General features: G+C 49.0%; 7 protein-coding genes across 8 annotated transcripts; 4 read left to right on the plus strand and 3 right to left on the minus strand.

Annotated features, from left to right (window-relative positions):
• Positions 1–74: 74 nt before the first annotated feature.
• Positions 75–3,264, plus strand: LOC119547637 (DNA repair and recombination protein RAD54-like). The gene is made up of 6 exons (XM_037854577.1): positions 75–156; positions 211–1,525; positions 1,580–1,733; positions 1,802–2,207; positions 2,270–2,433; positions 2,493–3,264. The coding sequence occupies exons 1-6, from the start codon at positions 154–156 to the stop codon at positions 2,797–2,799; spliced, it is 2,349 nt and encodes a 782-aa protein (XP_037710505.1). The 5' UTR covers positions 75–153; the 3' UTR covers positions 2,800–3,264.
• On the minus strand, positions 2,785–4,715 carry LOC119547638 (protein ABHD13). The gene is made up of 5 exons (XM_037854578.1): positions 4,464–4,715; positions 4,165–4,406; positions 3,761–4,102; positions 3,524–3,702; positions 2,785–3,464 (listed from the first exon to the last, which is right to left on the minus strand). The coding sequence occupies exons 1-5, from the start codon at positions 4,600–4,602 to the stop codon at positions 3,344–3,346; spliced, it is 1,023 nt and encodes a 340-aa protein (XP_037710506.1). The 5' UTR covers positions 4,603–4,715; the 3' UTR covers positions 2,785–3,343.
• A 587-nt stretch (positions 4,716–5,302) lies between these two features.
• Positions 5,303–13,522, plus strand: LOC119546105 (chromodomain-helicase-DNA-binding protein 1). Its single transcript, XM_037852191.1, has 7 exons — positions 5,303–5,511; positions 6,886–7,404; positions 7,458–7,567; positions 7,630–7,803; positions 7,870–12,417; positions 12,483–12,587; positions 12,690–13,522. Exons 1-7 carry the CDS (start codon positions 5,503–5,505, stop codon positions 12,883–12,885), a joined length of 5,661 nt encoding a protein of 1,886 aa, XP_037708119.1. The 5' UTR covers positions 5,303–5,502; the 3' UTR covers positions 12,886–13,522.
• A 300-nt stretch (positions 13,523–13,822) lies between these two features.
• Positions 13,823–14,530, plus strand: LOC119546364 (EEF1A lysine methyltransferase 2). Its single transcript, XM_037852593.1, has one exon. It carries the CDS (start codon positions 13,855–13,857, stop codon positions 14,500–14,502), a length of 648 nt encoding a protein of 215 aa, XP_037708521.1. The 5' UTR covers positions 13,823–13,854; the 3' UTR covers positions 14,503–14,530.
• A 44-nt stretch (positions 14,531–14,574) lies between these two features.
• LOC119546363 lies at positions 14,575–16,060 on the minus strand. Its single transcript, XM_037852592.1, has 2 exons — positions 15,583–16,060; positions 14,575–15,520 (listed from the first exon to the last, which is right to left on the minus strand). Exons 1-2 carry the CDS (start codon positions 15,875–15,877, stop codon positions 14,697–14,699), a joined length of 1,119 nt encoding a protein of 372 aa, XP_037708520.1. The 5' UTR covers positions 15,878–16,060; the 3' UTR covers positions 14,575–14,696.
• Positions 16,061–16,354: 294 nt separating this feature from the next.
• Positions 16,355–18,769, plus strand: LOC119546361. 2 transcript variants are annotated; one of them, XM_037852590.1, is made up of 3 exons: positions 16,355–16,480; positions 16,731–18,403; positions 18,461–18,769. In XM_037852590.1, exon 2 carries the CDS (start codon positions 16,809–16,811, stop codon positions 18,342–18,344), a length of 1,536 nt encoding a protein of 511 aa, XP_037708518.1. In that variant the 5' UTR covers positions 16,355–16,480; positions 16,731–16,808; the 3' UTR covers positions 18,345–18,403; positions 18,461–18,769. The 2 variants fall into 2 exon arrangements, with proteins under 2 accessions (XP_037708518.1, XP_037708516.1); XM_037852588.1 differs by having other exon boundaries at positions 16,383–18,403.
• A 60-nt stretch (positions 18,770–18,829) lies between these two features.
• On the minus strand, positions 18,830–20,731 carry LOC119546362 (tubulin gamma-1 chain). The gene is made up of 3 exons (XM_037852591.1): positions 20,510–20,731; positions 20,249–20,451; positions 18,830–20,188 (listed from the first exon to the last, which is right to left on the minus strand). Exons 1-3 carry the CDS (start codon positions 20,556–20,558, stop codon positions 19,016–19,018), a joined length of 1,425 nt encoding a protein of 474 aa, XP_037708519.1. The 5' UTR covers positions 20,559–20,731; the 3' UTR covers positions 18,830–19,015.
• Between the last annotated feature and the right edge of the window lie 176 nt (positions 20,732–20,907).

Below are 20,907 nucleotides of genomic sequence, written 5' to 3' on the forward strand. Positions count from 1 at the left end.
TAATATCCCTTTTGCCGATATATTTTCGACGATATTTTGTACCATTTGTGTGACCAGACTTCTGTACTCAATCAGCTGTTTGCGCGACCGCCTTTTGAAATTCAAGAAATGTTTATCGATATCAGGTGAATGATTTTGTGAAGGGCCATCGTAATGGTAAACAAAATAGTTTTATTTATTTATTTTAAATTAACTAGCATTCCCTTAAAGCGACGCAGTTTGGCACCCAGCCAACGGGGACCTCAGCGTCCCGAGTCGCGGCACTCCTTCACGCCGCCGCTGCTGAAGAAGAACAAAAGAGCCTGCCAGCAGGAACTGGAGCGGGAGCAGGAGCTGGACAGAAAGCGACAGAGCGCCCTTCGCGATGACGACAACACAGTGCAGCTCCCGCTGCCCATTCGCTTCACGGCGAACAGCGAGTACGAGCGGGCCATTGCCAAGGTGCTGTCCCGCAAGTTCAAGGTTCCCATGGACAACTACATACCGGATTACGGGGGAAAAAGAGTCCTGGGCGTTCGACGCTGCGTTTCCCGGCGACCCCTGCACGATCCGCTGGCCTGCAACGCTCTGGTGCTGTTCCATCCTCCCGCCTACACGGAACACGAGCGAATGGCCATGGATCCCACCCAGATTCTGGTGCACGTAGTGGTCGATCCACTGCTCAGCAACATCCTGCGACCGCACCAGCGTGAAGGCGTGCGCTTCATGTACGAGTGTGTGGAGGGAAAGCGGGGCAACTTCAACGGCTGCATCATGGCCGATGAAATGGGTCTGGGAAAGACGCTGCAGTGCGTCACGCTGGTGTGGACACTCCTAAGGCAGAGCCCGGAGTGCAAGCCTACGATCAACAAGGCCATAGTCGTGTCGCCGTCATCGTTGGTGAAGAACTGGGAAAAGGAGTTCACTAAGTGGCTGCAAGGACGACTCCTCTGCCTGCCCATGGAGGGTGGCAACAAGGAGAACACCATTCGAGCTCTCGAACAGTTCTCCATGACCTCGTCGCGACTGGGCACGCCCGTTCTGCTCATAAGCTACGAGACATTCCGCATCTACGCGGATATTCTTTGCAAATACGAGGTGGGAATGGTAATATGCGACGAGGGACACCGGCTGAAGAATAGCGACAATCTCACGTACCAGGCCTTGATGGGCCTGAAGACAAAACGGAGGGTCCTGCTCTCTGGCACGCCCATTCAGAATGATCTTACGGAGTACTACAGTCTGGTGAACTTTGTGAACCCCGAGATGCTGGGCTCAGCGGCCGTCTTTAAACGCAACTTCGAGAGCAGTATTCTGCGCGGCCAGAATGCCGACTCCACGGAAGGGGAACGGAAACGGGCCATCGAAAAAACGCAAGAGCTGATAGGTCTAGTCGATCAGTGCATCATTCGACGCACCAATCAGATTCTCACCAAATATCTGCCAGTTAAGTTTGAGATGGTCATCTGCGCAAAACTCACGCCTATTCAGCTCGAGCTCTACACGAATTTCTTGAAATCGGATCAAGTTCGCCGTAGTTTAGCAGGTAAGCCATTCTGTAATATTATTTAACCTTCAATACAATCATATTTCTTTAAAGACTGCAATGAGAAGGCCTCGCTTACGGCCCTGGCGGACATTACAACCCTTAAGAAGATTTGCAGTCATCCGGATCTCATATATGAGAAGCTTACTGCACGTGAAAAAGGATTCGAGAACTCGCAGAATGTGCTGCCTAGCAATTACAAGCCAAAGTATGTTGACTTAACATTTTCTTTAAGTTGAGTGGGAAATGATCTTCATGTGATTCTCTTCTTTTTAGGGATCTTAATCCAGAGCTTAGTGGCAAGTTTATGCTATTAGATTTCATGCTAGCCGCCATACGCGCGGATGGCAATGACAAGGTGGTCCTCATCTCGAATTACACTCAGACCCTGGACTTGTTCGAGCAGCTAGCGAGGAAGCGAAAGTATGGATTTGTCCGCCTAGATGGCACCATGTCCATCAAGAAACGCTCGAAGGTTGTTGACCGGTTCAATGACCCGGAGTCGGACAGTTTCCTTTTCATGCTGAGCAGCAAGGCCGGCGGATGTGGCTTGAATTTGATCGGAGCGAATCGCCTGTTCATGTTCGATCCCGACTGGAATCCGGCCAACGATGAGCAAGCAATGGCCAGAGTGTGGCGTGATGGGCAGAAGAAGCCTTGTTACATTTATCGCCTTGTTGCCGTAAGTATGAAAGTTATAGCCCGAAAACTTTTGAAATTAAAATGGAGTAATGCCTATTTCAGAGTGGTTCCATTGAGGAAAAGATCCTTCAGCGGCAGACGCACAAAAAGTCCCTGTCGAGCACCATTATTGACAACAACGAGTCGGCCGAGAAGCATTTCACTCGTGACGACCTCAAGGACTTGTTCACATTTGATGCAAATATCCTATCCGATACCCACGACAAGTAAGAAAAGAATTGCATACTTAATTGTTATTTATTTTAACATATATTTTTTTATAAAGACTCAAATGCAAGCGATGCGTCCAAAATATCCAAACGAAGCCCCCGCCCGATGACACCGACTGCACCTCGCATTTGTCCCAGTGGTACCATTGCTCCAACAACCGCGGCCTGCCAGACAATATTCTCGCCCAGGCCTGGACGGATAGCAAGTGTGTGTCTTTTGTCTTCCACCACCGGTCGCAGGCTCAAGAGATTGTGGCCAAGGCTGAGGAGGAGGAACCGCCGGAGGAAAAACCCGCCAGTCGCAAGCGTCCATCAACACCCCTTAGTGATGACAGTGCCGATGAGGACTTCATTGGATTCTAGCAGTTGTTTGCAGTTTATTGTTTATCAACTTGCCGTCGTTCGGTTACTTAGGTCTAAACTTAAGATAGTTTTTCTGGCTTCCCTAGCATTCTTAACAATTAAATAGTTTAACATTTCAAAAATGGAACCAGCACAAAATGTAAACGTGCTAGGGATGAAAGCTCTTATAAACAATTCTGGCAAACTAGGAATCAGTTCAGACAATGAGTTTATTTCTTGAGAAATACTGATTAATTTTTATAGTCTCGAATGGTCACCGATTGTGTCGAATAGTAGGTTAGCAAAGCTCAGTACAAATAAACTTCGCGCCGTTAGGAGTTTGGAAAAATTCGGATTCTAATGTGGATTGTAGATATTTAAAATCAACAGCCAACTCCGCTAGCACGTTACTCTCTGCACATAATAAGCAACACGGCATATAGCAACGTCCGGATTAAAACCCTGTCAGATACAGACTAATATTATGTGTGTGTGTGTATATATATATAAGTATTAAACCATTCGCAGTGTTAACACAGTCAATTGAACACTTGATGCCTCGAAGTTATACATCAATGATTTTATGCTCCAGCTCCACCCAGACATTGCTCTTTTCTGGCGCTTTCAAAAGAGGCGAAGGCTGCTGCTGTAGCTCGGCTAGAAATCCTGCGACTGCCTGGTAGTACCTAGGAAGCAAGAATTCATGTAGATGAATAGGAAGAGGCAATCTTCTACCGGACCATACCCGTCCACTATCCAGGTGTCGTTGTGCGATCCTCCGGGGAACTCAAGCAGGCGCTTCAGCTCGCTGCCGCATTTGGTATATAAGGCCCTCATCATGCGCGGTGGCACCAAGTTGTCCGCAAGGCCCGATATAAACAAAAAGGGAACCGAACACTTGCCTATCTTGCTCAGGGAGTGGTACTGCAAGTGGGTGAACACCAATAAAGTTTAACATAATAAACAACCGACGACGCCTTACCTTATTCTTAAACAATAGATTTGGTATATACTTCACAGAGGGATGAACCAGCTCCACGGCCATTTCCGGTATGCTGCTGAATGTGTTCTCCACAATGGCGCACATTAGCTTCTGGCCATAGACGGTATCGGCTGCCACGTCCACGACGACGGCTCCGCCCAGGGAGCGACCGAAGAGGATCAGTTGCGAGTGGTCCAGGTCGTGGCGGGTGTGCAGGTAATCAATGGCGGCCCGTGCATCGGTGACCAGTCCTCGTTCAGTGGGCACACCATTTGAGAGGCCGTAACCTCGATACTCCACCATTAGAATATTGCAGTGCAGGTGGTGGTAGATGCCCCAAACCTGGAAAGTGTAGCACAATACTGTGAGAATGAATATTTAGGTATATTTTAAGCTCCACCTACGTTCTGCATGCGATGTCCCATGTTGCCAGCGTTGCCGTGGAAGTAGAGCAGCGTGGGCACCGACTTGGAGCGCTCCTCCGGCTGGGTTATCCAGAAGGCGTGCAGGGTGACATTATCGGGGGTTTTGATGCTGACCGTGATGTGGGGCAGGTTGTGCATCGTCGGAATGGGTATGTAAATGCGGGAGTTGGCTGGCAGGTCCGGATGATAGAGTAGCAGGTCCTGGGCATAGTAGAATATAACTGCAACGAAAGATTGGGGTTAATAAGGCCAAAGGGCAGCTCGAGACGAATACGTACGCAGGATGATTCCAGCGAAGAGCGCCAACGTCATGTAACCCCCGTAGAAGTAGTAGAAAATGAAGCACAATAGGAGGGCTGCCAGAACTCCCACGCCCACGCCTCTCGACTTGGGCAGAGCAATGCCCACTTCTTTCATGTTCGCCTTATTGTCCAGCTTCGCTACATGTCCAGTGCTCTAATTTAATTAAATTGCATTAATTCCAGCAGCAGAACGCAAACTACTGTAATTGTACACCGCCTACAGCTGACTTTGAAGACACCTGTGCGGTGCGATAAGTTATCGATTGCGCAGTACAGTGAACACTGGCTATCGGCTACGGCGAAGTAGTAGTGAGGGCAATGAAACTGATTTTGTAAAAGGAAAACGCTTAATTTAGGTAATAATTAATATAATTTATAAATAGTTTTGTTTTTTTGGAAGTTAATTCTTTTCTAGGATTTTCTTTTATTCTGAAGAGATTACCTTTCAATGTTTTGTATAACTTTTAAAAATATATCGATTCGGTATTGCTCGAATTTAGCCGAAAATAAAAATATTTCTCTTATTTTGTTTTAGATTTTAAAACTTCATTACGTTGTTAAAATAACTTAAGAATTTAAACTAGTTTTTATTTGTTTTGGTTGTTTTAGCAATGATATGTGCAACAAAAATAAATGGAGTATTTGAATATAACTTAATTTTGCTTGAATAAACGCTTTTATATATTTACTTTAAATGTGTTTTAAAGTGTGTAAATTTAATAAACAAAACTTATTTAATATAAATTCTTCAGTACGATACATCCCATATCATCACTGTCGCGAAGTGCCATCTTTAGTGCAGAAAGCGCGGTCACACTAATCCAAGATGGTGGAAGATTTCTGCTGCGTCGCATGAGTAAAACGTGAAAAACGATCTTTTTGTTTCGAAAAAGTGCATTTAAAAACAAGTGGCCTGCAGGAAAAACATAAACATTCACCAGCGACCGTATGCAAGTGAATTGCCTGTATTTAATGAGCGCTACAAGGCAACTGTGTGTGCTACCACGACAATATAATGAGCCAGGTGAGTAGGCCTTGAAAAAGCTGTGAATATCGAACGTCGGTGTGTGTGGAAAAATCGGAAAAACTATGAATTTCTTCTATCATTCGAAACGGGACGGATCAAATCGTTTTGATCCCAGTTGTCGTGTGAGTATGAACGGAAAACAAGTGCTACATACTGGGGAAAACGCTCCGTTTTGTGGGCGTGGCTGACTCAGCCCCAAAGTCCGTACAAGTCCCCTCGTCGCGAGACACCCGCACTTTGATGGCTGGCAGTGCGGCTGCTGGGGGAGCATTTGGACAAAAGGATGGATTTGGCCACTAATCCAACTGTGTTTCATCCATCCAACAGTGCCCGAACGCTCCCAAGACTCCAACGTGGCACCCAAGGTGGATTTTGTAAAAATCCATTGGGTACCCATTTTCGCAAATTCTACTTAAAATCAAGAATTTCGGTTTGTTTTTATCGAATGCGGCTATAAAAATCCTTCAAATTGCATGGATTCCATTGGTTTTTCGTCCAAATTGAACATTTTCATCGATTACGTAATCAGAAATTGCTAGGTGCAAAGTTTTCTCTCGCAGATTTCTGACCAAATTCCTGGGGATTTCGAACCCGCCAAAAGGCAACCGGCAATCAATTTCCATTAATTCCAGCTCTTTTTGTTAGAAACAATTATTAAAAATAATTTTTCCCCATTTGCCAACTATATTTCCACAGTTTTGTGCCTTTTCAAGGATAGATCGCGTCCAGGAGATCGAAAACCCGCTTGTTTCTAAAGGATTTCCTGGGTTTTGCCCACCAGGAAATAGTGTCTTGTGATTAACGCGTTCTGTGTGAAGTGGTCATGTGATTCCTCCTTGTATTACCCGGAACCTTGACACTTCATAGATTTTTTCCACAATTTTGATACATAGAAGTGCTTTAAACGAATTTCTGGAGAGGATTGGGGCTGTAAGAGCCACTAACGTTCACTTTACTAAAACTTTATCCACTCGGTTTTATTTTATAACCTAATTACCAATGCCCAAGATTCAAATTTTCAAAGTTAAACGTGATTTTATAAAGAATTCGTTGATTTTAAAGTTGGGTCTCAATCTGGAAAGGATTAGGCTTCTTTCTTCTTCCAAAAAGTCAGCTTGAGTCTTGCGTAATATTCCTTTGGTTAGGTATAACAGGGCTCTGCCTTTAAGGAGTAGAATAAGAGGAATATCAAACCTTTTTTACCATTTTCGGTACACTTTAACGAAGTACAGTGAAATTCTGGCCAGGATTAGCCGGCTCAGAGCCCATGTTGATACAGGAAGTGTTTTGTTTTTCACGGTTTATCTGATACCAAGTAATTTACCCTTAGCCTAGATTAATTTCGCATTTCTTTTCTTTCCAACTGCCCAGGCACTCAATGAATCGGCGAATAGTATTGGCTCAGACGAACAAGATGACACTCGGGAGACCAATGGCACCGACCATAGTGGCAGTGGCAGCGGTAGTGGCTCGTCCGGTTCCGATTCAGACTCGGACAGCTCCTCGGCCAACTCCAGCGATGGACGCAGTTCCCCAGAACCAGAGGACAAATCATTATCGGTGGCAGGATTTCCACCGACAGCTGCTGCTGCACAGGCGGACATCAAGACGAACGGGTTTACAGACGACCAGGAGGACAGCTCCAGTGACGGATCGAGTGGCAGCGATTCCGACTCGGACGCCGAGGGCCCAGCCGAGCAAAGGGACCACAACCAGAGCAACAACAATGCCAACACAAGCAGCAGCAGCTTGTCTAAGCCGGAGCAGAATGAGGAGGAGGAGGACAATGAGACTGAGGCTGGTCAGCAGCAGCCAGCCAGCGATGCCTCTGCCGATGAAGCAAGTGATAGTTCTGCCAATGTCTCGCCCACATCCTCCAGCAGCAGCAGTGTAAGTCGGGATCCGCGGTCGTTTCTCTAAAAGTTCCTAACCTTTCTCCACAGGAGGAGGAAGAGGAGGACTACAGACCCAAACGGACGCGCCAGGCGCGCAAACCACCGACTGCTGCAGAGAAATCAAAGAAAGCTCCAGTTCCCAAGAACAAAAAGAAAACGTGAGATCCTCAGCTTTCTCTTTCTTAACTTTTTTTTGCAAACCATTCGTTTAATTTGCCAGCTGGGACTCGGACGAAAGCGATGAGAGCGACGACAGTGATGAGGATATGTCCTCCGCCCAGAAGCGCAAAGCAGCAGCCACTACCTCTAGAAGCAAACCCGCACAGCAACAGCAGCGACGCAGGGTAAAGTCCTTCAGTTCTGAGGACAGTGATGATGACGATGCCAGCAAACGGTAATGATCCCAATCCTAATGCTTCATTCCCTTTCCTGATCCACAACAATCCCTTTCTTTGATCAGCTGTGCCACCCGCCGCACGGCAGCCGCAGTTAGCTACAAGGAGGCCTCCGAGGATGAGGCTACTGACTCAGAGGATCTGCTGGAGTTCGAGTACGATGAGAGTCAGGCAGCCACCACAGCCGCCGCAGCCGAGGAGGAGGAGAAGTGCGAGACCATTGAGCGCATCCTGGCCCAGCGCGCTGGCAAGAAGGGATGCACAGGCAACCAGACAACGATCTATGCTATCGAGGAAAACGGTTTCGATCCAAATGCTGGATTCGATGAGAAGCAGTGTCCAGATGTGGAGGCCGAGACGCAGTTTCTCATCAAGTGGAAGGGCTGGTCGTACATCCACAACACCTGGGAATCGGAGGCTACCCTGCGTGAAATGAAAGCAAAGGGCATGAAGAAGCTGGATAACTTCATTAAAAAAGAACAGGAGCAGGCCTATTGGCGGCGCTACGCCGGACCCGAGGACATCGACTACTTTGAGTGCCAGCTGGAACTGCAGCACGAGCTGCTAAAGTCATACAATAACGTGGACCGCATCATAGCCAAAGGCTCTAAGCCGGATGACGGCACCGAGGAGTATCTGTGCAAGTGGATGTCGCTTCCGTACGCGGATTCCACATGGGAGGACGCAAACCTGGTGCTTCGCAAATGGCAACGCTGTGCGGAGCAGTTCAACGAACGCGAGTCCTCCAAGTGCACACCCTCTCGCCACTGCAGAGTGCTCAAATATCGCCCGAAGTTCTCCAGAGTTAAAAATCAGCCGGAGTTCCTGTCGGCGGGCCTGGTTCTCAGAGATTACCAAATGGACGGCTTAAATTGGCTGCTTCACTCGTGGTGCAAGGAGAACTCGGTTATCCTGGCCGACGAGATGGGCCTTGGCAAAACTATCCAGACCATTTGCTTCCTGTACTCTCTGTTCAAGCTGCATCACCTGTATGGGCCGTTCCTGTGCGTGGTGCCACTTAGCACGATGACGGCATGGCAGCGAGAGTTTGACTTGTGGGCGCCGGACATGAATGTGGTCACGTACCTCGGCGACATCAAGTCGCGCGAGCTTATCCAGCAGTACGAGTGGCAGTTTGAGGGCTCAAAGCGGCTCAAATTCAATTGTATTCTCACAACGTACGAGATTGTTCTGAAGGACAAGCAGTTCCTGGGCACGCTTCAGTGGGCTGCGCTGCTGGTTGACGAGGCGCATCGTCTCAAGAACGACGACTCGCTGCTTTACAAGTCACTGAAGGAGTTCGACACCAACCATCGTCTGCTCATCACTGGCACCCCGCTGCAGAACTCGTTGAAGGAGCTGTGGGCGTTGCTGCACTTCATCATGCCGGATAAGTTTGACACGTGGGAGAATTTCGAGGTACAGCATGGCAATGCCGAGGACAAAGGCTACACTCGGTTGCATCAGCAGCTGGAGCCGTATATTCTGCGGAGAGTGAAGAAGGACGTGGAGAAGTCGCTGCCAGCCAAAGTAGAGCAGATCCTGCGAGTCGAGATGACCTCGCTGCAGAAGCAGTACTACAAGTGGATTCTCACCAAGAACTTTGATGCGCTGCGGAAGGGCAAGCGTGGCAGCACCTCCACTTTCCTCAACATAGTTATCGAGCTGAAGAAGTGTTGCAACCACGCGGCCCTCATACGACCCTCGGAGTTCGAACTTATGGGTCTGCAGCAGGATGAGGCGCTGCAAACTCTGCTCAAGGGATCCGGCAAACTCGTTCTGCTCGATAAACTTCTCTGTCGGCTAAAGGAGACGGGGCACCGTGTGCTGATTTTCTCCCAGATGGTGCGCATGCTGGATGTCCTGGCTGACTACCTGCAGAAGCGTCACTTCCCCTTCCAGCGGCTCGACGGTAGCATTAAGGGTGAAATGAGGCGACAGGCCTTGGACCATTTCAATGCCGAGGGCAGTCAGGACTTCTGCTTCCTGCTCTCAACAAGAGCCGGTGGATTGGGCATAAACCTGGCCACAGCCGATACGGTCATTATCTTCGATTCCGATTGGAATCCTCAGAATGATCTACAGGCGCAGGCGAGAGCCCATCGTATCGGGCAGAAGAACCAGGTCAATATATATCGCCTGGTCACCGCCCGATCCGTGGAGGAGCAGATCGTAGAGCGAGCCAAGCAGAAGATGGTACTTGACCACCTGGTCATTCAGCGGATGGACACCACAGGCCGCACTGTTCTGGACAAGAGCGGCAATGGACACTCGTCCAACTCGAATCCGTTTAACAAGGACGATCTATCTGCTATTCTGAAGTTTGGAGCAGAGGAGTTGTTCAAGGACGAGCAGGAGCATGACGATGACCTGGTCTGTGACATTGATGAAATTCTACGCAGGGCAGAGACCCGCAACGAGGACCCCGAAATGCCGGCAGATGACTTGTTATCCGCCTTTAAGGTGGCCAGCATAGCGGCCTTCGAGGAGGAGCCCAGCGAGTCGGCTAACAAGCATGACCATGATGCCGCAGGCGATGAGGACGACAGCAAGGACTGGGACGACATCATTCCGGAGGGCTTCCGCAAGGCAATTGACGATCAGGCGCGAGCCAAGGAGATGGAAGATCTATACCTGCCACCTCGAAGGAAGACGGCGCCCGCTAACCAAAATGACGGGAAGCGTGGAGCCGGTAAGGGGGCCAAGGCGAAACAACAGGCAGACGAATCCGGCGGCGACTCGGACTACGAGCTGGGTTCCGAAGGTAGTGGGGACGATGGCCGACCTCGCAAGCGTGGACGCCCCACCATGAAGGAGAAGATAATCGGGTTCACGGATGCCGAGTTGCGTCGCTTTATCCGCAGTTACAAAAAGTTTCCTGCTCCTCTTCACCGCTTGGAGGCCATCGCATGTGATGCCGAGCTGCAAGAAAAGCCACTTGCGGAACTGAAGCGCCTCGGAGAGATGCTGCATGACCGTTGCGTTCAGTTCCTGCACGAGCACAAGGAGGAAGAGCATAAGACTGCGACGGCGGATGAGACGCCGGGCGCCAAGCAGCGCCGTGCACGCGCCACCTTTTCCGTGAAGCTGGGTGGCGTCTCTTTTAATGCCAAAAAGTTGTTGGCCTGCGAGCAAGAGCTGCAGCCGCTCAACGAGATCATGCCTAGCGTGGCCGAAGAGCGCCAGCAATGGAGCTTCAACATCAAGACCCGTGCCCCGGTCTTTGACGTGGAGTGGGGCAACGAGGAAGACACCAAGCTCCTCTGCGGCATTTACCAGTACGGCATTGGATCCTGGGAGCAGATGAAGCTGGACCCCACGCTCAAACTCACGGACAAGATTCTGTTGAACGACACGCGCAAGCCGCAGGCCAAACAGCTGCAGACGCGTGCCGAGTACCTGCTCAAGATCATAAAGAAGAACGTGGAGCTAACCAAGGGTGGCCAACGACGGCAACGTCCCAGAGCATCGCGAGCAAACGACGCCAAGGCGGCCAGCCAGTCAGCTAGTTCAAATATCGATAGTAAGTCCCACGACGCCGAGGATGCTGGCGTCGATGGAAGAGCCGTAGGCGAAAGCAGTACCAGTCAGGTGGATCCATCTACCGCATCGCCGCACAATGCCTCGGCCGCTGAGCAGTCCAGTGGCAATGCAAAGAAAACCAAAAAGTCCAAAGCGAGGTCGAAAAAGACCAGCGCCTCGGACAACAACGGCAACAAGCCGATGCACTTTACGGCCAACAACGAGCCCAGGGCTTTGGAGGTGCTGGGCGACCTGGATCCCAGCATATTCAATGAGTGCAAGGAAAAAATGCGCCCTGTGAAAAAGGCCCTTAAGGCTCTGGACCAGCCGGATGTAAGTCTTTCCGACCAGGATCAGCTGCAGCACACTAGGGATTGCCTGCTTCAAATCGGCAAACAGATCGATGTTTGCCTTAGTCCTTATGGCGAGCCAGAGAAGAAGGAATGGCGCAGCAACCTTTGGTACTTTGTGTCCAAGTTCACTGAGCTGGACGCCAAACGTCTCTTCAAAATTTACAAGCATGCACTCAAACAGAAGACGGGCGGCGGTGGCGAAGCTGGCGAGGCAAAGGGAAAAGCCAAGGACGCGTCTGGAAGTCCAGCGAAGTCCAAGCGCAATGGCCTGTCGGCTGAGGACAAGGAAAAAGAGCGTGATAAGAGTGGAGGCAAGAAAAAGAAGAAGGATAAGGACAAGGAACGCACTGGCCAGTCGCGGTATCCGGAAGCGGGTACACCCTCTTCCGGTCGTTTTAACGACTCGCCTCTTAAGCGCAAGCGGGATGAGAATGATGCCGACGCCAGCAGTGGAATCGCAGGAACTCCCGGCGGAGGAATCGGTGATCATCTCAAGTCGATGTCCTTTAAGCGTCTCAACATGGACCGCCACGAGGAGCGCAAGAAGCATCATCGAGGAGGCGACTACTATGGTGGCCCACCTATGGGATACGAAGGCGGCGGCAGCAGTAGTGCCCGCCGGCAGGGCCCCACCTCACCCTCCACGCCGAACAGTCGTGGCGGTCGAGGCGGCTACGATCCACCGCCTGCTCCATCCGGCTACACCCCGGAGATGGAGCGGTGGCAATCCCGCGAAAGGTAATGATCGAAATATGCTTATTTAGTCGCCATGGCGAGATTCCTAATGCGCTTTCCAATTATAGATACAGCCAGGAATACAAACGAGATCGCTACGATGGATATCCACGCAGTGGAGGAGCTCAAGGCAGCTATCATCGCGAACGCGAACGTCGTCCAGACAAGCGCAGGTAATTAAGGAGCTAGCTTTTCCTTCGATGTCTCATAATAATAGCTTCTTTATCCGCATTCACATGAACTTACTAAAATACTTTAATGTTCTCCTAATTAAGATATCCCTCTGCTCTGCCGCCGCATGGTTACCCAAGCCACTACCTGCCGCCCAACTACTATGGAATGCCGAACGGGGTCGTTCCCGGCCCGCCACCGCCGTCCGGCTACCGCGATCCCCGCGGCTATCCGGTGATGCCGCGAGATTATCCTGCCGACTACAGACGCAGCGACTACGAGCGGCGCACACAGACCTGAGCAGTTGGCTCTCGAACCCGACTGTCGTCTATTGTACATAAAACGCCTAGACTTAAGCCCGGCTGGGAGGGTCAACTCCTGTCCAGCCACTCGACACAAGAAACCCAAAACCTGCATACAATACGTTAAGCGTAGCTCCATACACACCTGTACAAGTAATACCTAGCAGCTAACTCTACATATACTTATACAAATAATTTCACATCCGATCGCACAGAGGGCACAGAGCATTGCATCATCATCATCCAGGGTTTAGCGGCAATACCTGCAACCTAATCTTAGACTTTCTGTGTATAAATCATAGGCTTTAACTCGTTCATCATTACGAAACATTATTTTTATACTATTCAAATTGTACAGAAGGTGCAGCGGGTTATATGAATGTGTGCTGTGTGCTATGTGGTATGTGGCCCATGATGCGAACAAGTCGTTTAAAAGCTTTTAAACCAACAACAAATTCTCACTATATTTAAACACTAAGATATGTTTGTAAACACAAAAGCAATGGGGGCCGTTGAAGAATCGTATCAAGGTTATGAAGTATAGCAGCAGACTAATCATTTGTTTTATGTCTATATTGCATTCTAACTTTTATATACCGTTTAAAAATAAAGAATCAGCGAATGATCCAGAGAAATGTAATTTAGTTAATATTAAAGATACTAATATTAATGATATATTAATATATAAAGTACGTTGTAGTGTCTGAGAAATCTATTAAATATATATCAATAAATTATAAAATATTTAAATTTAAAAGAAGGCCGTTTGTTGTTGGGTAAATAAAAAGAAATGAAATTGTGATAAGGATCTTTAGTTTTGCAAATGTCTTGATAAGAGAGAGTTCCCATCAGTTCCATAATTCCCTTGTTCCATTATCAACTTCAAGCTTATGACGCTATCTTGGCTCGACGCACATGCTCATCAGCTGTTCAAAAACATTTCCAGAACCATTTTAGCACCAACATAATGGACAACGAACACGGATCCGAATTGGGAACCCGGGAATATTGGGAGACCAGTTACAATCGTGAGATTCGCAACTACAAGAGCCACGGGGATGTGGGCGAGATCTGGTTCGATGAGGACTCACAAACCCGCGTGATCGACTGGCTGTTGAAACAGGAGGAGATCGGAAAACAGTCGAAGGTCCTCGACCTGGGCTGCGGCAATGGCATGTTCCTCGTGGCTCTTGCCAATGAAGGATTCGACCAGCTGACCGGTGTGGACTACTCCCCCAAAGCCGTCGAGTTGGCCCAGAACATTGCGCAGGACAACCAGCTGAGCATCAGCTACAAGGTGGCGGACCTTACCCAGCCGCAGGATGCTCTGGGTCAATTTGATGTGGTCCACGACAAGGGAACCTACGATGCGGTCAGCCTGTGCCCGGATAATCCCAAGGAGAAGCGTGCTCTTTACCTGGCCACGGTGGAGAAGCTTTTGCGCACCGCCGACAGCCTGTTTGTCATCACATCCTGTAACTGGACGGAGGAGGAGCTGGAGGCGAGCTTTGCCGAGAAGTTTGTTAAGCACCACACTATTCCCACACCGACTTTCAAGTTTGGCGGCAAGGTGGGCAATGTGGTTACCTCAGTTGTATTTAAGAAGGTTCAATAAAGAATTTTTGAGATTTTGTACGTCGATATGGAAGCAATCTTTCTGTTTGGCAAGGGAAAATAATTCTTGGAATTTAAAAATATAATTTTATTAAAATGTCACATTTTGAATCATTAAAAATATTGATTATATAAAAAATATAAAATTCATTACATAGTAAAATGAAGGTCATGCAGAATTACTTTAGATATTGGTTATATTGCACGCTTTCTCCTACAGGCAGGAGATCCAAGAGGAGCTACTTCATGGAATGGAATGGCCTGCTCCTCGGCAAAGGCGAGGAAATCCATGCCGTAGTGCTGCATAAGCTTCGTGAGCATGGCGACATCGGCCTCTGCCTGGTGGGCATTGCTGGCTGGGCGTTGGAACTTTCTGGTGTACAGATCTCCCAATCCGTACACTCCGCGGGGCGGAAAGCGCTTCTTCTCGGCACACATTAAGCCACTGAACAGCTGGCGTCGTGATCGGAACTCCTGGGCTTTCCGCCTGGCAGGGTTCTGCTCTCCCAGGTCATCCTCATCGCCATCACGTAGTTGCTTGCGCTTCATAGAAGATTCCTTGGGCGTTAAAATGGGACGCTTTGGAGTCGTTTCATTTCTGGCTCGCCAGTCGATTTCCTTGGCCGGTTCTGGCTCCTTGAAGTCAGTTTCGTCCTCTTTAATGGACTCAACTACCGGAATAGCTTCCGTTTCAAGTTCTGGAGTAGCTTGCGTTACAAGTTCCGGAATGGCTTTGGTGTTCAACGGGGTTTCCTGCTCTGTTTTCAAGAGACTTGCTTCTGTTTTGTGCCTGTCGTCAATCTCCATGAAGGCACGTTGTGAGTCAACACAAGTTATGGACTTGGGGAGCTCCATATTGAGTTTTTCGAAGACCTGCCGTAAAATCGGGAAATCGAAACCCCAGCCATTGTGAGCCACAAGGCAAACTGGAGCGGGCAAGTGCTTAAGAAAGCTGATGATGAGTTGCCCGGCATCCTCGTCCAGCTTGGACTCCCGCTCCAGCAGGTAGTTGCTCAGACCTGTTATATGGTGAAATTGTTGGGTGAATCACTGTTTTGTTTAGGTTTTCTTTATAGCCCACCTGTAATCCTCTCCGCTTCCGGAGGAACCATCATGGACGGCTGGAAGAGCAGGTTCAGCTTGTGGAGTACGCGCGGAGGCGCTGGCACCTCCGGCTGCCGCTCCTGCTCCACGTCCTGAGCTACTTCTTTTTTCTTGAGGAGATCGGCTTCAAAGGCGTAAATGCACAGCTCAGTAATGCCAACCCGATTGTTGTTGTAGGCAGGCAGATTGGTCGTCTCCAGGTCCAGCACGGCGAAGGTGGAGATCTTCGGCTGATCCTCTGATGGATCCACAACCACTTCGATGGGAGCCATTCGGATATGCGTCAGTTTTTAGGTACACAAATGCATATATGTTCCGTTTTATTCGAAGTGCATAGTGCTTGCAATAAGAACCTTAAGACATTTACCAACACTGTACGCTGGGACACAAGAAATAGAGATGGCAATGCGAAACAATCGTGACTCAATTTTTTTCGTGACATAAAAGGTGTATTTGTTGTATATTTCAAAAGTCAACCTTAAATTATTCTTACTATAGTATAAGTTTTGAAGTAACAGTAGGCTTTGGAAAAACTAAAATCTATTTATGTTTTGAAAACAAAAACTTAAAATGGCACTCGAACGATTGGTAAATATACAAAAGTACACTTTCAAAGTGATTTTCGTAACATGTAATTGATGACTTTTAATGAATTTCTGTAATAACATACAACAGCGTATAAATATTTAAAAACTTAATTTTTGCTGAATCTTTTAAGCACGGAAATCTGATTTGCTAATAAGGGCAGTCGTGTCACGCCAAGTAGGCCAGGACTTTACTTGTCAATCTCTAGCAGCAAAAGGTACATTTTATAACCCCCACTTTTCCAGTGGAAACGTCGTCTCGGCAAGTGAACATTCTAACAACTTTTTCGTGTGAGTATTAATTAATCCGGAAATGGAGCCCAGCTACAGGGAAAAGCGGGAGTGGCTCAACAACCGCGGCAAGGGTACTTCCAACTATGGAGCCCATCGGGTCATTGGTGGCTACTCCGGCCAATTGGGGCAGCCCCCGCAAACGGGTCGCAGTCTGGGTGGCTGGGCCCCTTGGTCGGGACCAAACACAACCACAAACTCCATGCCTTACAACTCTTCTACTGATTACCGAAATCCTGCTGCCCCGCAGGCCAACTCTCTTTGGAGCCGCGAAAGATCCGGGTACCACCGGAATCAAGACCAAGACCAAGCAAGACCTAGTAACAGCATGAACAACCGCTCGTGGTCGGCCAGTCGCGGACCTGCTGCTGCTGCTCCTCCACCCCCTTCCATCGGGGGGGACCAGTGGCAGGCTCAGGGACCGGCACAGGGACAGGGGCATGGTCCAAACTCCATTCCAAGTCCCAAAATGCAGTCCATAATCATACAAGCGGAAGAAATGAATGTACCGAATCACATTCGTGATCAGCTCTTCGGACTTAGCGGCGCTAAACGCAAGTGGTTCTATCGCTACCTCGAAATGGGCTGCAGCCATGAGGAAGCCCTGGCCAAGTCGTTGGAAAGACTGACCAATCCGTCTGGCTTCAAGGGTGGCTCACTCAAGTGGTACGACAAGTACATTGCCAGCGGTTGCACCGAGGCGGAGGCTCGTGCCAAGGTGCTGGAGTACAAGCGGAACCATCCATCAAGTCGCGACCGCAAGGGTCCGGAGCAGACTGCTGTTCCGGATGATCGCGGTCGCAAGCGTCCGATCGATGACAACTCCTATGGCGGCAGGGCCAAGGAGGAGCCGAAGAAGCAGCGGAGGGCTGCAGAGTTGCCTCCGAAGCGAAGCTTTGTCATGGCCGTCATGTCGGATAAGTATCCCACATGCGTGCTGAGCAAGAAGCAGCTGTCTAGAATTGAGGCCGCCCTCGTGGAGGAAATGCGAAAGGGTTGGAGGACCAGTATCAACTTTGGAGGCATCCAATTTCTCCCGGGACTGATTCTGGTTACCTGCATTGACAGGAACTCCAAGAAGTGGTTGGAGCATGTGGTGCCGAATATCACCGTCATACAGGGAATCAAACTAACCTCCTGTCCGGAGTACGAGATTCCCGCCACCAAGGGGATAACTGTCTTGGTACCGCGCTGCGCCGACGAGCCGGATAAGATAACAACTGAACTTCTGATCGATCAGAATGCAGACCTCCTGTCGAAAACTTGGCAAGTTGTCCGCACTACCTTGACCAAGGAAAGCAACAAGGTGATAACCATCACCCTTAGTGACAAGTCCTTGGAGCTGCTGCAGAAAAAGGGCATGACAGTCAGCTATCGTTTTAGTCAGCTTTCGTGTCGCCTAATGAGCGGCAAGAATGTTCTAAAGTCGGTTCGCGTCAACTACACGGAGCCCCGTCCACCACCACCAAAGAAAGATGGCCAGTCCTCTGAAATCGACCTCACTGAGGAGGATAGTGAAGAATATATATCTCAGCTTAACCTGGTTGTTGTGGACGAGGTTAAGGGAGATGATGACGAGAACGAAGCGGCTGAAGAAGAAGAAGTAGATGACGGGGAACACAATGACCTGGAGATTGTTGAAGAGGAGCCCGACGAAGGTGAGACTGCTGAGGAGGAGCACGTCGAGGAGGATGCTGCTGAAGAGGAGGAGGCTGCTGAAGGGGAGCCTGAGGAATCGTATGAAGTTGAGGAGAGTGTCGGAGACGAGCATGACCAGGAGGAAGAAATTGAGCATGCTGATGAGGAAGAGAATCAGCATGCTGATGAGGAAGTGGTTGAGACTGGAACAACCACCACAGAATAAGCAGCTCCTTGTAAGTATGCACCATTGAAGGAAAGCCAAGGCTTAAAGGCGATCTCAAGGTAAACGAGAATTTTCCATTTATAAAAACTTGATTAACTTACTCTCTTTTTCCCTAGAAAACCCTTGATGCACTGCAACATTTAAAACTGAACTATTACTTCATTCGCAACACGCCCTAGACATTAGAATTTACCACAAAGAAGCTCGGACATGGACACACATGTTCTAGTAACCAACGAACATAAGTTTCAAACAAATTAAAAACCTCTTGCGGCGGCAGTATCTGGACATATTGCCCGTCCTTCTACATTTTGACATCATATTATACATACAAAACAAATCTGTATTTTGATTTTCATTAAAAACATTTGGTTTTGGACTGAAACACGGCCCAAAAACATCTGTAAACTTTCTATTCTTACTTACTTCTCAAGTCAAAGCTCATTTGAGATCATAAATACACCTTTTAGTGTTTAAACTTTCCTGTTTAATTAGCAACAAACGAAATACAAACGTTTATTTACGTTAAATACGCAACAGCATTAACATACATGCGAGTCTTATAAACAATGTGCTTATTAATACTTTGGGATTTCCAATCCCGACGTCTTCAGAAATTGTAAAATACATTCGAGAAATGCATGGCACGCATTGTTGATGGCACGAGCAAACTAGACACCGCCGCTAGTCACAGACCGTCCGTCCTCTGACTTAGCGTCCCCAGCAGCTCCCCGCTTTACAGAAAACTGCATGTAATCCTCGCGTGTGGCTGCCGCATACTCTTGCACTAGGCAGTCAACAATTTCACGCGATTCGTCCAGCTCCGAGAGGTCGTCCTTGAAGATGTCCTCGCGCCGGAACTGATCAAGGAAGGCGCCACGCTTGCGCAGCTTGTCATACTGGTTGAGGGTCCGCTCGAACAGCGAGCAGATGCTGGTGTGGTTGGCCAGCATCAGGCCGGACACGCGATGGTTACTCTGCACGTAGGGCGAGGAGCGGGAGAGAGCTACTTGGATGGAGGTGGGGCCCCACGGTATGAACTGAGCCATCTTGCGGTCGCGAATGCGCTGCAACGACTTGTGCACCTGCGAGGGATCCACCTCGCCCTGGATGATGTTCAGTATGGATATGTAACAGTGGTGATTGGATTTGTCCGGCCCAGTGGATACCATCATGTTCTTGGGCTGCAAAAGGCGACGCATTACATCCAGCACGGTGGTCTTGCGCACATTAACCGTTTGCTGGCTATTGACATCCGAATCGCTGGTCAGTGGCGTGTAGCCAGTCATAAGGAAGTGCAGCTGGGGCGTTGGAATCAATGGAGCCATTAGCCCGATGAGATTGTTGTTCATGTAAGAGGGATATCTCAGCGTGGTGGTGCTCACGCTCATTATGGTGGAGACCAGGTTGTTGATCTGCGAGAAGCTCGGATTCTGGATGTGCAAGCGATCGCAGGCTATGCGATTGAGGGCCGTGTTGTCCAGGACAACCACACTGTCTGCAGCGGTGGTCAGACGCCTCAGCGTTAGCATGGAGTTGTATGGCTGAACCACAACATCGCTGATCTCGTCCTGGTTGGGGAAGACACTGTATGTCTGGATGAGCTTCTTGGGATAGCGGTCCGCCAGGCGCTCCATGATAAAGGAGCCCATTCCCGAGCCCGTGCCGCCGGCAATCGAGTGGCAGAGTATGAAACCCTCCAGGGAATCGCTGCCATCGGCCTCGCGGTCGATGATGTCAAATACCTCCTCCTGCAGCTTGTCGCCCTGGCTGTAACCGGAGGCCCAGTTGTTGCCAGCGCCGCCGCCATGCTTGGATAGGTAGACATTCTCCGGATTATAGAGCTATTGGAAGTACAAGAGATGTCAGCCGTGGAAATCAAAAGCACTATGGCTATGACCTACCTTGGAGTAGGCAGAGCCCATTATGGTATTGATCACCCTTGGCTCCAGGTCCAAGAGCACTGCGCGCGGTATGTAATGGTCGTCGTCCGCCTGGTAGAAGAACACATCCTTGCGGTCCATGCCATCGTTGGCGAAGTCCTCCAGCACGCCGCTGGGCGAGATGCCATGCTCCAGGCACAATCTCTTCCAGAACTCAAAGCCAACTGCGTTAAACGAATCTTAGCAAAGCGAACGAGGCTCGTCCTTGTGTTAAAAACCTACTCTGATTGCCGCACTGCCCGAGCTGCAGGGTAATTATTTCACTTGGCATTGTCGGTCGTTGTTGTCCGCCAGAAACGTCAGTTAATGTTTAGGGTTTAATGTCTATTTGTTCGGAATACAACAAATACAAACTAAAAAACCATCGGATTGTGGTCAAAAAATTTAAAAATTGCCACAGCGGGGATGTATTTTTTGCAATTGCTGCGGACCAGTGTTAGAAACGCCGCAATGATCCATGGCAGAGCGCATTGGAAGGTGCCGCATGACGTCAGCGGTCAGGGGTTGAAAAAATAATTTATATATGTTGTGGCTCATAAGTTCAAACATAAGCCTATTGAAAATTCCAGAACTTAAAATAAAATGTAATTATTTTTGTGACAATCAAATGTGCTCCTTTC

This window comes from Drosophila subpulchrella, chromosome 2L (assembly GCF_014743375.2).
Source record: "Drosophila subpulchrella strain 33 F10 #4 breed RU33 chromosome 2L, RU_Dsub_v1.1 Primary Assembly, whole genome shotgun sequence".
In the NCBI taxonomy this organism is placed as follows: domain Eukaryota; kingdom Metazoa; phylum Arthropoda; class Insecta; order Diptera; family Drosophilidae; genus Drosophila; species Drosophila subpulchrella.

Bases quoted from the DNA above. Each gene is read 5' to 3' on its own strand.
- LOC119546362 (XM_037852591.1), bottom strand. From the start codon at position 20,558: ATGCCAAGTGAAATAATTACCCTGCAGCTCGGGCAGTGCGGCAATCAG. The intron at 20,452-20,509 runs GTAGGTTTTTAA...CGTTTAACGCAG, and splicing joins CGGGCAGTGCGGCAATCAGA to TTGGCTTTGAGTTCTGGAAG. The intron at 20,189-20,248 runs GTAGGTCATAGC...TACTTCCAATAG, and splicing joins TGGGCTCTGCCTACTCCAAG to CTCTATAATCCGGAGAATGT.
- LOC119547638 (XM_037854578.1), bottom strand. From the start codon at position 4,602: ATGAAAGAAGTGGGCATTGCTCTGCCCAAGTCGAGAGGCGTGGGCGTG. The intron at 4,103-4,164 runs GTAGGTGGAGCT...TACACTTTCCAG, and splicing joins TGGGACATCGCATGCAGAAC to GTTTGGGGCATCTACCACCA. The intron at 3,703-3,760 runs GTAAGGCGTCGT...ACCCACTTGCAG, and splicing joins ATCTATTGTTTAAGAATAAG to TACCACTCCCTGAGCAAGAT.
- LOC119546364 (XM_037852593.1), top strand. From the start codon at position 13,855: ATGGACAACGAACACGGATCCGAATTGGGAACCCGGGAATATTGGGAG.
- LOC119546363 (XM_037852592.1), bottom strand. From the start codon at position 15,877: ATGGCTCCCATCGAAGTGGTTGTGGATCCATCAGAGGATCAGCCGAAG. The intron at 15,521-15,582 runs GTGGGCTATAAA...ACCATATAACAG, and splicing joins GGAAGCGGAGAGGATTACAG to GTCTGAGCAACTACCTGCTG.
- LOC119547637 (XM_037854577.1), top strand. The intron at 2,208-2,269 runs GTAAGTATGAAA...TGCCTATTTCAG, and splicing joins ACATTTATCGCCTTGTTGCC to AGTGGTTCCATTGAGGAAAA. The intron at 2,434-2,492 runs GTAAGAAAAGAA...TTTTTTATAAAG, and splicing joins CTATCCGATACCCACGACAA to ACTCAAATGCAAGCGATGCG.
- LOC119546361 (XM_037852588.1), top strand. From the start codon at position 16,503: ATGGAGCCCAGCTACAGGGAAAAGCGGGAGTGGCTCAACAACCGCGGC.
- LOC119546105 (XM_037852191.1), top strand. The intron at 7,568-7,629 runs GTGAGATCCTCA...TTAATTTGCCAG, and splicing joins CCCAAGAACAAAAAGAAAAC to CTGGGACTCGGACGAAAGCG. The intron at 12,418-12,482 runs GTAATGATCGAA...TTCCAATTATAG, and splicing joins CGGTGGCAATCCCGCGAAAG to ATACAGCCAGGAATACAAAC.